The sequence below is a fragment of the Ahaetulla prasina genome, chromosome 5 (genome assembly GCF_028640845.1).
Source record: "Ahaetulla prasina isolate Xishuangbanna chromosome 5, ASM2864084v1, whole genome shotgun sequence".
Lineage (NCBI taxonomy): Eukaryota > Metazoa > Chordata > Lepidosauria > Squamata > Colubridae > Ahaetulla > Ahaetulla prasina.
The window spans coordinates 130,712,633-130,728,058 of record NC_080543.1 but is presented as its reverse complement, the minus strand read 5'-3'; the positions used below and the strand labels follow the sequence as shown (position 1 = coordinate 130,728,058).

The 15,426-nt window shown below is 41.8% G+C and overlaps 1 protein-coding gene across 3 annotated transcripts in view; it reads left to right on the top strand.

The window, feature by feature from the left end:
- Positions 1 to 15,426, top strand: part of TDRD3 (tudor domain containing 3) — a 98,359-nt gene that overhangs the window by 34,478 nt on the left and 48,455 nt on the right. For all 3 annotated transcript variants that reach the window (XM_058184945.1, XM_058184944.1, XM_058184946.1), the window contains 5 exons: positions 2,753 to 2,894; positions 7,033 to 7,104; positions 7,420 to 7,569; positions 10,570 to 10,707; positions 12,683 to 12,839. In XM_058184945.1, coding sequence (XP_058040928.1) covers positions 2,753 to 2,894; positions 7,033 to 7,104; positions 7,420 to 7,569; positions 10,570 to 10,707; positions 12,683 to 12,839 — 659 coding nt within the window. The remainder of the gene's footprint in view (positions 1 to 2,752; positions 2,895 to 7,032; positions 7,105 to 7,419; positions 7,570 to 10,569; positions 10,708 to 12,682; positions 12,840 to 15,426) is intronic.

Sequence of the window (15,426 nt, the reverse complement as noted above, 5' to 3'; positions counted from 1 at the left end):
AATTTTTATCCAATCTCCAAAAATAAACAATATTCTATCTTCTCATATCTTTAATATCACTTACATAAATCAAATAACATTGCTAATATTAATATTTCTTCAATTTACCTTACATCTGTCAAATAACATTATTAAAATTATAACTTATATCCAAAATATATCAATTATAACAATTAAATTCTATTTAACCAAATACCAACATTACATCCATAAATTTTTCTATCTGTCCTCCAAAAGTTAAACAATATTCCATCTTCCCATTCCTTTATACCTCACATATATCAAATAGTAACACCTTATACCCAAAATAAGTCAGTTGTAAAAATTAAACCCTATATATATATATATTAAAAAAAAATACCATCAAAATCACATCTTAAGCATTCTCCTTCCCCTTGTCTTCTATCTTACACATTTTCCACCATCTGCTCACCAATCAGCTTAACATCTAACAATAAAGAATTTCCAAAGCAAAGAAGATCTTGAAGAGAAGGCAATTTTCTGAAGAATTTTGCTGCCATCTTCTATCTTTTGGATTGTGGCTACAGATGCGGTTCTTCTGTTCCCATAAATCGGCTTCCTTCTTGCCCAGCTTCCCATCACCTTAAACTAGATCGTTGAAGTTATTGAGATCTGATTTCCTCAATATTCTGTCCCGTTTGATGGATGGACTTGGCGGCCGAAAATGATAGATGTTCTTTGTGGCTTTGAAAACGTGTTTTCGGTTCCCCTGCTTTGACAGTAAACAATGGATGCGCTCGATGGAAATTGTTCAGCAGGCCATGCTTTCAAAGACCGCTGCCAGGAGAAGGACAGAGATGGATTCTGACGCTTCGTGGATAAAGTGATAATGATCTTTTCCATGACTTTCAGCTATCTTGTAAAATGCAGACGAGTTATTTGCTTGCGGAGAGGGTGTTTTTTTTTTTAATCGAATCAATAAAACAATGCAGTACGGTTTTCATCATGCTGGTCACAGCCAGGTTCGAACTAACAGAGAATGTCTATAAAATAATTTGAATCGTCGCTCTTGAGTTGAATTAGAGCAGGAGTGTCAAACTCTATTCCATTGAGGGCCGCACTAAGGTTGTGTTTGACTCAGTGGTGGTATTCAGCCGGTTCTATCCAGTTCGGGTGAACCATTAGCGGTGGTGGCGGTAGGCTCCGCCCACTCACCTGGACATAATCACATCCCATTTTTGATGCTCTGCGCATACGCGGAAGGCCCTGCACATGCGCGGAAGGCCCTGCACATGCGCGGAAGGCCCTGCACATGCGCAAACCGCACGCTCACATTTGCAAACTGGTAGCGAAGGTAAGTGAATATCACCCCTGGTTTGACTTCAGTGGTGGGTATGGCCATAGTGGGCATGGCCAGCTTGACATCACTCGTGTCGGTGGCGCCTGTGGCCCGAGCGCTCTGCCAGTTAAAATGGGCTCCCGAGCACCGCTGGGACAGCCTCCTGCAACCCTCAGCCAGCGAAAATGAAGCTCGGGAGGGCCGCACAGAAGCTGCACAGAGGGATAGACTCAAGAATACGTGAAGTGTTAATCCCACTTTATAATGCCTTCGTAAGGCCACACTTGGAATATTGCGTTCAGTTTTGGTCGCCACGATGTAAAAAAGATGTTGGGGTAGTCAATCTTTTTATGCCTTCCGCCCACTTTTGTATCTCTGTTAGTAGTAAAATTTTCTAACCGCCCACCGGTTCCACAGTAATGGTGATTTATAAAGTAGGTTTTTTGGGGGGGGGGCACCGGTTACCAGCTCTGCTTTTCTGTTACAGCTGGGTGGTGTGGGGGGAGATGAACGAGCTATTCTGGGACGAGGTTCTTTTGTTTGCGTTCACACTATAGCGCCATTTAGTTTCACTTACGTAACATGAACTAAACTTATGTGCGGGCGATCCAAATAGTATATTTTCAGAAATTTAAATTGTCACGGGGAATTTTATGAAAACCTAATGAAAATGTTTTTAAATAATGCTATGAATTTTTTTTAAAAAGTCAATTAAATTAAAAAAAAGGAAAGTGCTTCAGTATCGGACAAAACCCCTACCGCCCACCATGAAAGCTGGAACGCCCGCTAGTGGGCGGTAGGGACCAGGTTGACTACCACTGCTCTAGAAAGAGTGCAGAGAAGAGCAACAAAGATGATTAGGGGACTGGAGGCTAAAACATATGAAGAAAGGTTTCAGGAGCTGGGTATGTCTAGTTTAATGAAAAGAAAGACTAGGGGAGACATGATAGCAGTCTTCCAATATCTCAGGGGCTGCCACAAAGAAGAGGGAGTCAAACTATTCTCCAAAGCACCTGAGGGCAGGACAAGAAGCAGTGGGTGGAAACTGATCAAGGAAAGAAGCAACTTAGAACTAAGGAGAAATTTCCTGACAGTTAGAACAATTAATAAGTGGAACGACTTGCCTGCAGAAGTTGTAAATGCTCCAACACTGGAAATTTTTAAGAAAATGTTGGATAACCATCTGACTGAGATGATGTAGGGTTTCCTGCCTGGGCAGGGGGGTGGACTAGAAGACCTCCAAGGTCCCTTCCAACTCTGTTGTTATTATTATAAGACACGGCCCTCCCACACTCCATTTTCACTGGCAGAGGCACCACGGGCCAGTTCTTCTCTGTTTCCAGGGCGGCCCTGCGGGCCAGATCTGAGCACCCCGCGTGGAGCAACGTGACGTGAATAAATGCCATCTTGTCCTAACACTTGTATCTTTCTTCTTTCTTCTTTTTCCTGTAGTCTGAACACACCTCCTGGAACAAAAATTAAGCTGCTGGGAATCGTGGAAGTGAAAAACGGCTTTCTCCTTCTGGATGACAGCAACACGGTGGTTCTTGGAGGGGAAGTGGAGCATCTGATAGAAAAATGGGAATTGCAAAGGGTGAGGTAACATGGTGCATTTTCCCACCTTAAACCCAAAATGTTAAAACTCCAGCTGGCTTGTTGGACACATTGAAGCAGGATGTATTTTTGCTCTGCTTTACTGTGGCGACTTTCCATATTTGATCTAGATTACATCTAGATATCCAGATATATTATGCAGATAGATTCTTTTCCAGAGAAAAGAAGGACTGGGGAGAGGGGGTGACACGATAGCAGCATTCCAGTATTTGGGGGGCTGCCACAAAGAAAAGGATGGTCAACTTATTTTCCAAAGCACCTGAAGGCAAGGCAAGAAACAAGAAGATGAAGCAATCTGAAATTAAGGAGACGCTTCCTAACAGTGAGAACAATTAACCAGAGGAATGGCTTGCCTTCCAAACAGCAGGTTTTTAAGAAGAGACCGAGCAGCCACTTGTCTCAAATTGTATGGGGTTTTCTGCTTGAGCAAGGGGGTTGAACTAGAAGACCTCCAAAGTCCTTTTCAGTTCTGTTCTGATTAATTGATTGATTGATCGATTAATTGATTGATCTTCCCCTGAAAACATTTCCATGAAGAAGGCAGTATTTCAATCTGGATAATTTAGGGGTCAGGTCAATTTTATTGACATTCCGAAGCATCAGATAAAAATGCCTGAGAAAATGGAGTAACGCGTTGTGACCGAGGCCCTAGTAGTGATTACCAAACACAATTCAGTCCTGCACCTAACATATTTTATTAAAACAGCTGAGAATTAATTCATTCTCAGCTGAGTCCAAAATAGATTCTTCATAAACAGTCCTTCCGCCTTATCACCAACCTTTGTTGTCTTTGACAACCTGACAAAGGCTTTTCTTGGCAAAACCGCCACAAAGTTCAAGAGACACTGACAAGAAGCAATGGAAATCAATGTTGCTTTCCTACAAAGAACCCAGTGGCTCGTTGCTGCTCTTTTAAGCCTTATGGGAATGGCCAATCATCTTCTGGCCTTACTCCTGAGTTGTCCTTTTTGCTTCAACTGCTCTTGCCTTCTGGCAGCTTTTCTCATGTGTGCCAAAGGAACAGGCTCCTCCTGTTCCTCTGCCTCTCTGCTGTCCACCTCTGGAGGCTCTATAGTCCATGCATCGCTCCCAAATGGCTCTGGCCCCATTTCTGTCTCTTATGTAGAGCCCTCGTCTGGGCCTTCCCCTGACTCCAGGACTGGCCCATTGTCCTCCCCAGCCTCCTCACTGTCCAACTCCACTGCCAGGTCCGCAGGCTGCTGGCGGACCACAACATAACGTTCATGTCATCTGCTCTTTAGAAGCAACAGTTGCTTGTCTCATCTGAATTATTTCTTGGACGTGCTTGATGGTATCCTAGAGGCTTTGCAGCTAGATCCTTTAATTTGTTTAAATCCTACCTCCTAAGGATGTTCCAAGGGGGTGGGGAGGATATGCAAATACGTTAGCAGATGAATGCCAGCATCTTATTTTTCGCGACGAGTAACTGCAGCAGAAATAATCAACCTAGTTAACTAAATTCTTTACTGAACTTGGTTCTTATCCTGTTACTGTAGAGAGGGGAGAGCAGTGTTTCGCAAACCTGGCAACTTTTAAGACATGTGGACTTCAGCCCCCAGAATTCCCCAGCCAGTTCTGAAAATTGAAGTCCAGAGGTCTTAAAATTGCCAAGTTTGACAAACATCAATAAGCAGAATAGCCTCAATAGACAGAGGGAAGCTCCATTACCAAGTCTACAATCGGACAACAGTGGCTTGCGCTCATAATAAGAACTAACAGTTCCACTACCACCCAACACCTCAGTTCACATAAGGTGATAAAAGAGGAAGTATAATCATTGCAAGATTTATGTTACTACAGCTATTTTAATGAAAGTAGCTTTAGGTCTACATGGTGTCTGTTTTTAGGTCTGGTCTATTTTATAGGGCTGACAGTTACACCATGTGAAGCATTAGCTTTATGAATCTCCTTAAGGAGTTGCTTATTGTAACCAAAAGGTTTAACGGCATAGAACTTGCTATAATATATGGGTTGATAAGCAAACAGGAAAATGAACCTGTTGCAGCTGAATACAAAATCCTTTATATTTATATTTGGAAATCAAATAGAACATAACAGCTAACCCCAACCTGGGAATTAGACAACCACAAATTCAAATGTTTTACAGGTAGTCCTCGACTTAACAGCAGTTCATTTAGTGACCATTCAATGTTACGGCAGCCCTGAAAAAAGTGTTTTTCACACTTAAGGCCATGCAGGTTATGTGATCAAAATTCAGATGCTTGGAGACTGATTCGTCTGGCTCACTTAAAACCGTCTTACTAACTTAATGACTGCAGTGATTCACTTAACAACTCTGGCAAGATCGCTCGTAAAATAGGGCAAAACTCACTGAACAACGGTCTTGCTTGGCAGCAGAAAGTTTTGGCCCAATTATCGTCGTAAGTCAAGGACTAGCTGCAAGCTAGTTCTTGGATAGCCTTGAGCTGTCAGATCCTCAGTAGACTGCGCAGAACATATTAAATACTTTTAATGATTTAAAGGACTTGAATGAACACACAAGGTGTTGAATCAGTGAACAAAAGAGGCGGAAATGCTTGAAAATGTATTAAACGGCATTTGTGCATTAGTCCTGCACTGTTATTTTTCTCCCCAAAACTCTGTGCCTTTCTGGTCACAATAAGTCAGATTGCATTCCATTCTGCTTTTATCAGGCTGCCTACCGAGTTATTTTCTTCGCCAGTGGAGGCAATTGAGCAAATCGGGAAGGAAAGTTGAGCATTGCCTTCTGAACTTGTTTTGAAGCACATAAGTAGCCAGAAACCAGTGACAAATTCTTGGTTTTAGACCCTAGATTGCTTAAGGAAGTAACAGAGTTACATCCCCAAAAGACAGCCCCTTTCCTTGTCTATTGGGTTGTTCCTGCGTGCAGGAGAAATTGTATTATAATACCTTGTGCAGAAACGCATCCTGTTTGTCAACAAAAAAAAAAAAAGGGGGGGGGGAACATGAAGAGATACAAAGTGATGTCTGAACTATGGGCTAGTAAGCTCTAGCCCCCCCTCTCCCCAATAATTAGATATTCAGATTTTTGTAGCCTTTCCGTAGCAAATCTGGATTATGCCTTGTTTTTAGGGTAAAACTGTCCATCCACCCATCTAGTTATCATTCCACTCACTCACTCACCCATCCCTCCCTCCCTCCCTCCCCCCCCTCTCTCTCATTCCATCTGTCCATCCATCCATCCATCCATCTCTTTTATCTACCTATTTATCTACTTACCTACCCATCCATCTCAATCCATCCATATCTGTCTATCTGTCTATCTATCTACCTACCTACCTACCCATCTATCCATCCCAACCCATCCATATCTGTCTGTCTGTCTGTCTGTCTGTCTGTCTGTCTGTCTGTCTGTCTGTCTGTCTATCTATCTATCTATCTATCTATCTATCTATCTATCTATCTATCTATCTATCTATCTATCTATCTACCTACCTACCTACCTACCTACCTACCTACCAACCTACCAACCTACCAACCAACCAACCATCTATCTATAATCTATTTTACTTATTTTCTTAGAGATTAGGGCAGTCAACCATGCCATTAAACTCCATTATCAACAGCCATTTTTGTTAAGGGTAATCTGGGTTCACAACCAAGGTTGTGGACTGTTGAGCAGAGTACCCTACGCATGAAAACGACTGAGACTGGATGTATACAATAACAGTCACTTGCAGACAAACTGGAGTTTGATATTCCTTTACTTTTAGGGAAAAGGCAAAGTCATAGTCCAAAAATAATTCCAGGTCATACACATATAAAGTCAGTCAGTCAGTCTTCTTACCAATCATAGACTTGCACAACACAAAGTCTTCTTTCAGTTTGGTTCAGTTCAGTTTGGTTTTTTCCCCCTTAGGGGTGTGGGTGGGTGTGGGTGTGTACATGTGTGTGTACACGTGTGTGTTTTCAGTGATTTCAAGCCTTCCTGTCTTTTTAATGAACAGATTCTGGGTAGAACCTTCAGAATATCTCCAGCATTCAAGGAGCGAGAAGCTTTCGGGCAACAGCATTAAAACGATGTCAGTAATTTACATGCTACTCTCTGTGTTTCCCACCCTTATCAGTTAATGAAAGCTGCTTTAATTTTCCAGAGTTTATCAAAGCACAACAGAAACAACATAGGAACAGAAGGAGGGCCTCCTCCCTTTCTCCCTTTTGGACAGGTATGATATGCTTTCTGGCCTTGGACATCTTCATTGCCTTCTTCACACTCTGTTGTCTTGTGTTTGAAATATCTCTTCGCAAATAGTCTTGTGTGAAAAATAACTTCTCTATCATGTCAAGTTTTTTTTTTTTTTAATCTCCTGCAATGTTAAATCATTGGAATATTTTTTTTGGGGGGGGGGCGGGGAAGTTGACATTTAAAAGCATGTAATATTTACAAACGCCTTGCTCAATAAATAAGTCGAAGCCAGGACAAGAGAATATTTGTAGCCGTAGGTTTATCTCTTGCTTAAGTGTGCTTTTGCGCCCGCCAGAGATGCGTATCTCAGCTTCAAGTGGACAGCAAGGAATTGGATCGCCGGAAAACCCTGCAGGTGACGAACGTGGCGAAGCCGATGGGCGACAACGATGAATTTGAAAAACAGCGGACGGCTGCTATTGCCGAAGTTGCAAAAAGCAAGGAGGTGAGTACAAATCCCTCTGTCTTTTTCTTTTGAAACAATACAAAGTAGTCCTTGACTTACGACAGTTCGTTTAGTGACTATTTGAAGTTTGACTCCGGGACATTGCAGCTGTCATAAATTCATGCCAGTTGCTGGACTAGAAGACTTCCAAGGTCCTTTCCAATTCTGTTATTCCGTTATATATCAATCAATCAATCAATTTCCCTTTTAGTGTTGAATCTACAACGGGCCAGAGAGTTTATGGATTGTAATTGTAGTATAGTTAGAGAATGCATAATTGACAGACTGCATTTTATTATAGATTTTAGTTGTTATTTATTATTTTATACTAGAATTTTTAATTGTATATCTACTGAGCGTTTTTCTTTGTTCTGGTGTCTGGTCGAAGACTGTAATAATAAATTGATTGATTGTTATATCAGGAATTATTTCCATTTTCAGTAATCAGTTTAATGAACCAAGCAGGTAGTCCACGACTTACAAAATTCACTTAGTGACTGTTCAAAGTTACAACGGCACTGAAAAAAGTGAGTTATGACCGTTTTTCACACTTATGACCTTAACAGCATTCCCGTGGTCACATGACCATAATTCCGATGCTTGGGAACTGGTTCCTGTTTATGACCGTTGGCGTTTCCTGGGGTCATGTGACTCCCCTTTTGCAACCTTCCGGCAAGCAACATCAGCGGGAAAGCCAGATTCACTTAATGACCAGGTTACCCACTGAGATGATTCACTTAACAACTGTGGCAAGAAAGGTCGTAAAATGGGTCAAAATTCACTACACAGATGTCTCCCTTAACAACAGAAATTTGGGCTCAGTTGTGGTCGTAAGTCGAGGACTGCCTGTACATGAATGATCTCTGGATAGAACTTAGAGGAGAATACAGTGAAAAGCCGTTCGCTGTGATCCATCAAGAACAGAAGTACAGGATTTAAGATGTTAAACGTAAAGAACAAAAACCTTGGAGTACAGATAGTCCTTACAAACAGTTTTGTTTAGTAACCGTACGAAGTTACAGCGGGACTCAAAAAAAAGTTGAGTTATGACCATTTTTCACACTTACCGTACTTTTCGGAGTATAAGACGTAATTCCCCCACTCCCTAAAAGTGGGTGAAAATTGCGGTGCATCTTATACACTGAATGTTGCCGAAGCCCCTCCGCCCCCCACTCGTTGACCATTTTTGGCTTCTGTGCGTCATGTTTTCGGTCTCTACACACTCCATTTTAGACCTGTTCCAGGCTGCAGGGATCGCCACAGCACATCGCTGCCGATTGCTGCCTTCGCGCATTGCAATTCCGGCCTCTGCATGCCCTGTTTTTGACCTTAGTGCATTGCATTTTTGGGCGGTTCCAGGCGGCAAGGATCGGTTGAAAATGCATGTGCCAAAAACGAGGCATGTGGAGGCCTTAAACACGATGCGCGGAGGCAAAAAATGCAACGCGCAGAGGTGGCGATTGGCGGCAATGTACTATGGCGATACCTGCAGCCTGGAACGGGTCTAAAATGGAGCGTGCAGAGGCCGAAAATGCGATGCGCGGAAGCCAAAATCGCGATGCGTGGAGGCTGCGATGGGCTGAGACGATCTCTGCAGCCTGGAAGAGCCGATTGGGTGTATTCTGGGAGGCCGATCCAACCGCCAATCAGCTGTTCATACTAAATCAGGCTGCGATAACATGCTGAAACTGACCAGGCTGTTTGCTGTTTGCTACAAGGATGCTAGCCAGATGAATGCCGATGGATGCCGGTAGGCAGAGGCAGAAATCTATTTTCTTGTTTTCCTCCCCAAAAACCAATGTGCATCTTATACTCTGAAAAATACAGTAATGACCATTATAGCAGCCCCGTGGTCACAGGATTTGCATTTGCATGTTTGACAATGGTCTCATATTTATGACAGTTGCAGGGTCCCGGGGTCCTAGGTTCATCTTTTTGTGACCTTCTGACGAGCAAAGTCAAAGGGGGAAATCGGATTTGCTTTACAACCGGGTTACTAATTTAACAGCTGCGGTGGCCCGCTTAACAGCGGTGGCGACAAAAGTCATAAAACGGGGGCAAAACTCACTTAACAAATGTCTCCCTTTAGCAGCATAAATTCTGGGCTCAATTGTGCTCGTAAGTCGAGGACTCCCTGTATGCAAAATTCAGTTTGTATCAGTGCTGCTGTAACCTTGAACGGTCACTAAACGAACTGCTGTAAGTTAAGGACTACCTATACCAGCTGTACTTTTTAACCCTTGCAAATCAGGTGGTTGGTAGTCCTCTTTCCCACCCAAAATGTTAAAACGTTGATAGTCCTCTACTTAAAACCATTCATTTCTAAGAGAACCACCGTTCGAAGTTTCAACGGCGTTGAGAAAAGTGACTTTATGACCGTTTTCATACTTAACGATCGTTGCAGCATCGCCTTAGGCACGTGATCAAAATTCAGATGCATGTATTCATTCTGGGGATTATCTGATGGCCTTTTACGGCCTTCTGACAATGGAGGAGCCAGATTGCCTTCACCAACTTTTTTTTTTTAATTTGCATTTATATCCCGCCCTTCTCCGAAGACTCAGGGCGGCTTACACTATGTCAAGCAATAGTCTTCATCCATTTGTATATTATATACAAAGTCAACTTATTGCCCCCAACAATCTGGGTCCTCATTTTACCTACCTTATAAAGGATGGAAGGCTGAGTCAACCTTGGGCCTAGTGGGGCTTGAACCTGCAGTAATTGCAAGCAGCTGCTATTAATAACAGACTGTCTTACCAGTCTGAGCCACAGAGGCCCAGCTGTGTTAATGGTGGTGATTCGGTAACAACCAAGGCAAGAAAAGTCATAAAAGGGGCAAAATTTAACTTAACGCTCACTGGCCTCACTTAGTAGTGGAAATTTGGGGCTCGATTGTGGTCGTAAGTCGAGGAATGCTTGTGATCAGCTTGTGCTTCTCAAGTCACTGTAGAAAGACGTAGCGGTGGCATTGCTAAAGCACGTCTCCCTTCCTTAAAGACCAAGACTTTTGGAGGCGGTGGAAGTAACACTCGAAGCAACCTCAGTTTGAATGCAGGAGGGAATCGGAGCAGAGACGTATTCCAGAAAGAGAAGACGAAGCCTGAAGGAAAAAATGAAGGTGTCTATCGTGAATTGGTAAGATACGCATCTCTTTAAAAAAAATAGAATGGAATGGAATAGAAAAAGAGTAGAATTAAATTAGGTTGGAGTGGAATAGAGTATTGGAATGAAGAGCCAGAGTAGAGTAGAGTAATTGGAATGAAAAATGGAATTAGAATAGAATTGGAGTAGAGTGGAATAGAATAGAGTAATTAGAATATAGACTAGAAATGGAATAGCGTAGTGTGGAATGGAATGGAATGGAATGGAATGGAATAAGAGTAGAATTAAATTCGAGGGGAGTGGAGTAGAGTATTGGAATTAAGAGGAAGAGTAGAGTAGATTAATTGGAATGAAGAATAGAATTAAAATATAGTAGCGTGGAATGGAGTAGAGTAGAGTAATTGGAATGAAAAATAGAATTAGAATAGAATTGGAGTAATTAGAATATAGAATAGAATAGAAATAAAATAGCGTGGAGTGGAATGGAATGGAATGGAATAGAAATAGAATAGACATAGAAGACATAGAATAGACATAGAATAGAATAGGGGGTGGGGCTGAGGGGACATGGTCCCACTTTTAAAAAGTGCTGGGAGGTGGTAGCTCCAGTGCTCACTTTACAACGGACTGCTACTGTTATGTACTCAATTTGTGCCAGGGCTACAACCTGAATAAACTCTAATTATACAGTTCCAGAGCATGTTTGCCCGGCCTGTGGATTTGGGCAATTGAGACTTCCAATATCTCAGGGGTTGCCACAAAGACGAGGGGGTCAAGCTATTCTCCAAAGCACCTGAAGGCAGGACAAGAAGCATTGGAGAGACACTAATCAGGGAGGAAACTAATCAAGGAGAGAACCAACCTAGAATTTTAGGAGAAACTTCCTGACAGTTAGAAGAATTAATTAAACAGTGGAACAACTTGTCTCCAGTGAGTGCTCCAACACTGGAAGTTTTTAAAAAAAGAGATTGGACAGCTATTTGTTTGAAATGCTATAGGGTTTTCTACTTGATTTGGCGTAGAAGACCACCAAGGTCTCTTCCAGCTCTTTTGTTATTCTATTATTCAATTTTATGTAATAATTAATTCAGCATCTGATGCTTCCTGCGCCTAGCAGAAATACAATCTTGATTCGTTTTCTAGAAATCACCATCTAGCTATCTCACATACCAATCTACGTCTCCTTGATTGAGATAACGTTTTCGTTTTATCAATAAAATGAACTCAATAGGCACATATTTCTTAATGTGCCTTCAAACGAACATTTAAAAACAAAATAAGGTCTCCTTTAACATCTTGCGGTCAGTGGACTTCTGATATTTTAAGAATTTGGGGGCTTTAGCTAAAAACGTCCTTTCGGTAGAAAACCGGTTGCCTTGTTTTGTTGTGCAGTGAAGGCAGATGTGAAGGTTATGCTGTTATTTAGATGTCTGTGGTTTTTTTTTAATGCTCTTCGTCTCCAGCATCTGTTCCAGAGAAGGAAATGAGTAACTTCGCCTAAAACTGGCTACAGAAGAAGACATAAAATGGGGTTTAGGGTTTAAGCCAGGTCATAAGAGTTCTACCCGAGTGGTGGTGAGTGTTGCAGTGGCCTACAGATGGAGCTCTCGCTTCAACAATCAGGAGGCTGTGAGTTCGATCCTAAGTAGAGGCAGATATTTCTATCTCTGGGCACAATGAGAATATATCTGCTGAACAAAACTCCACATTGGCGACAGGAAGGGCATCCGGCCATTACAACACTTTGCTACCTCCACCCAGTTGCCCAGACTCTACCCCGCAAGGGTCATTAAAAGAGGATGATGATGAAAGAGTTCTACCCCCAAAACCCCCCACAACAGAGCCTTGTACAAAAAGCAGATATTCGGTAATATTCAGGAAAAGAAAATCAATCGCACCGAACAATAGTTCAAAAAAAAAACCAACCCTCTTTATTTTCATCTTTAACTGTAAGGGTTTTGTTTGTTTCATCTTCTTCTAACTTTTTGTTTGCTCATTTCTCTCGCAGGTTGATGAAAAGGCTCTCAAACACATAACAGAAATGGGCTTTAGCAAGGAAGCCGCCCGACAGGCTCTCATGGATAATAGCAACAACCTTGAAGCTTCATTAAATTTCCTCCTCAACAGCAATAAACAAGCCACCGCTCAAGGACCAGCGGCTAGAGGTATAATTTCATTTATCTATCGGGCATAAAAGGAGTTTTGTAGGATCCGATTTTTGGGGGGGAGTTATTGACTTGCAGTACAGATTTACTTCCTCCTCGACTTACAACAGTTCACTTAATGAACGTTGGAAGTTACAACAGAGAGATACTATTAAAATGTGATTCTTTTTCACACTTAACGACGGTTGGAAGCGTCCCTTGATCAAAATTCAAGACACTTGGCAACCGACGGTTGCAATGCTTTGGAGGTCACATGATCCGCTTCTGCGGCCTTCTGAATAAGCCAGGTCAAAGGGGAAGCCAGATTTCGCTTCACAAGCCGCGTTACTAACTGAACGGCTGCGGTGATTCACTTAGCAACTGAGGAAAGAAAGTTTGTAAAACGGGGCAAAACTCACTTTGCGAATGTTTCACTTTAGCAACAGAAATTTTGGGCTCGGTTGTGGTCGTAAGTCAAGAACTACTGATATTCATTCACTCATTCATTCATTTTGTATGTAAGAAACTTCTATGCCACCCATATCGCCTAGAGGCGCCTCTAGATGGCTAACAATGAAAAGAAAGTTAAAGCATCAACATTAACTATAACTGAGGTAAAAATCGTCAAAAGATGGGAAGGAAGGGAGCACGGGGAAGAATTTTGCCGTTGAAAAGTCTTCTGAGCAACATTTTCACAAATGTTTTCGCAAATGAGTATTGGTGGTAGGCGCATGACCCGGCTATATTTCATATGGGGGGAAAAAATACTTAAAAAAAATAAATTAAGAAAATGAGATGAGAATTTGATATAGGAGCTATAATAGATGTGGGGGAAGATAGAAAATATGAAAGGAGTATGAAAAAAAAAACCAGGTTCACTGATTGAAAAATTTGGAAGAGATCGCGGAGAACAGAGGTGCATATAATTAAGAGCTTAAATTCAAGCCTACTGTATTTTTCGGAGTATAAGATGCACATTAGTTTTTGGGGAGGAAATTAAGAAAAAAGCTGATTGGCAGGTGGATTGGCGGCCTGGAACACCCCCAATCAGCTGTTCCCAGAGGTGAATTTTAGCAACAGGTTCCTTGGTTGTGAGCTCTGTGCCTTGTTTTTTTCCCCCTTTTTTTTCCTGCCTCTGAAACTTCTGAAACTCTGTTTCAGAAAAAAACTTATTTTCCTGCCTCTGAAAGCCTCTGAAACAGCTTCAGAAAAAAAGCCTCTGAAGCTCTGTTTGGGGGCTTCTTTTCTGAAGCTCCGTTTCTGATGCTTTTTTCAGCCTCTGGAACCTCTGTTTGAGAAGCTGGACGGGGCTACATTCAGAGTATAAGACGCACCCAGATTTTTACCCTCTTTTTTTGAGGGAAAAAGGTGCATCTTATACTCTGAAAAATATGGTAATTTGAAATTTTAATGTTTGAAACGTGTTTGGCTGCAGAACTTCTTGCTATTTTAAATAATGCTTTTGCATAACATATTGTCACTAACAAGTTTTGTATTAGGAGTTGCAGATTTTGGGCCTTATATCTGTAGCTACTCTGCTGATAAATAGCACTTATATACCCTTCCATAGTGCTTCCCAGCACTCTCAGAATGGTTTACAATTGTCGGCATCTTGCCCCCAACAATCTGGGTCCTCATTTTACTGGCCTCAGAAGGATGGAAGGCTGAGTCAACCTTGAGCTGGTCAGGATCGAACTCCTGACTGTGGACAGAGTTAGCCTGCAAATACCGCATTCTAACTATTTTCCATTTATAATACGATATCCATTCAGAATGGTGTTTTCCATTTACCTGAAGTAGAATTTCAGATTAAACGGGCTCTGTATTGTGTTTCGCGGTGTACTTTTAACGGCATAGGTCTTAACTGTATTTCTTAAGGAAATGTAAAATAATGATTTTTAAATGCTTTACAACATAGACTCGGTTTCTTTCCCCTGTCTAACTAGGCTGTGTGGCTTATCTTTAGGAAAAGGAAGGGAGCACGGGGAAGAATTTTGCCGTTGAAAAGTCTTCTGAGCAACATTTTCACAAATGTTTTCGCAAATGAGTATTGGTGGTAGGCGCATGACCCGGCTATATTTCATATGGGGGGAAAAAATACTTAAAAAAAATAAATTAAGAAAATGAGATGAGAATTTGATATAGGAGCTATAATAGATGTGGGGGAAGATAGAAAATATGAAAGGAGTATGAAAAAAAAAACCAGGTTCACTGATTGAAAAATTTGGAAGAGATCGCGGAGAACAGAGGTGCATATAATTAAGAGCTTAAATTCAAGCCTACTGTATTTTTCGGAGTATAAGATGCACATTAGTTTTTGGGGAGGAAATTAAGAAAAAAGCTGATTGGCAGGTGGATTGGCGGCCTGGAACACCCCCAATCAGCTGTTCCCAGAGGTGAATTTTAGCAACAGGTTCCTTGGTTGTGAGCTCTGTGCCTTGTTTTTTTCCCCCTTTTTTTTCCTGCCTCTGAAACTTCTGAAACTCTGTTTCAGAAAAAAACTTATTTTCCTGCCTCTGAAAGCCTCTGAAACAGCTTCAGAAAAAAAGCCTCTGAAGCTCTGTTTGGGGGCTTCTTTTCTGAAGCTCCGTTTCTGATGCTTTTTTCA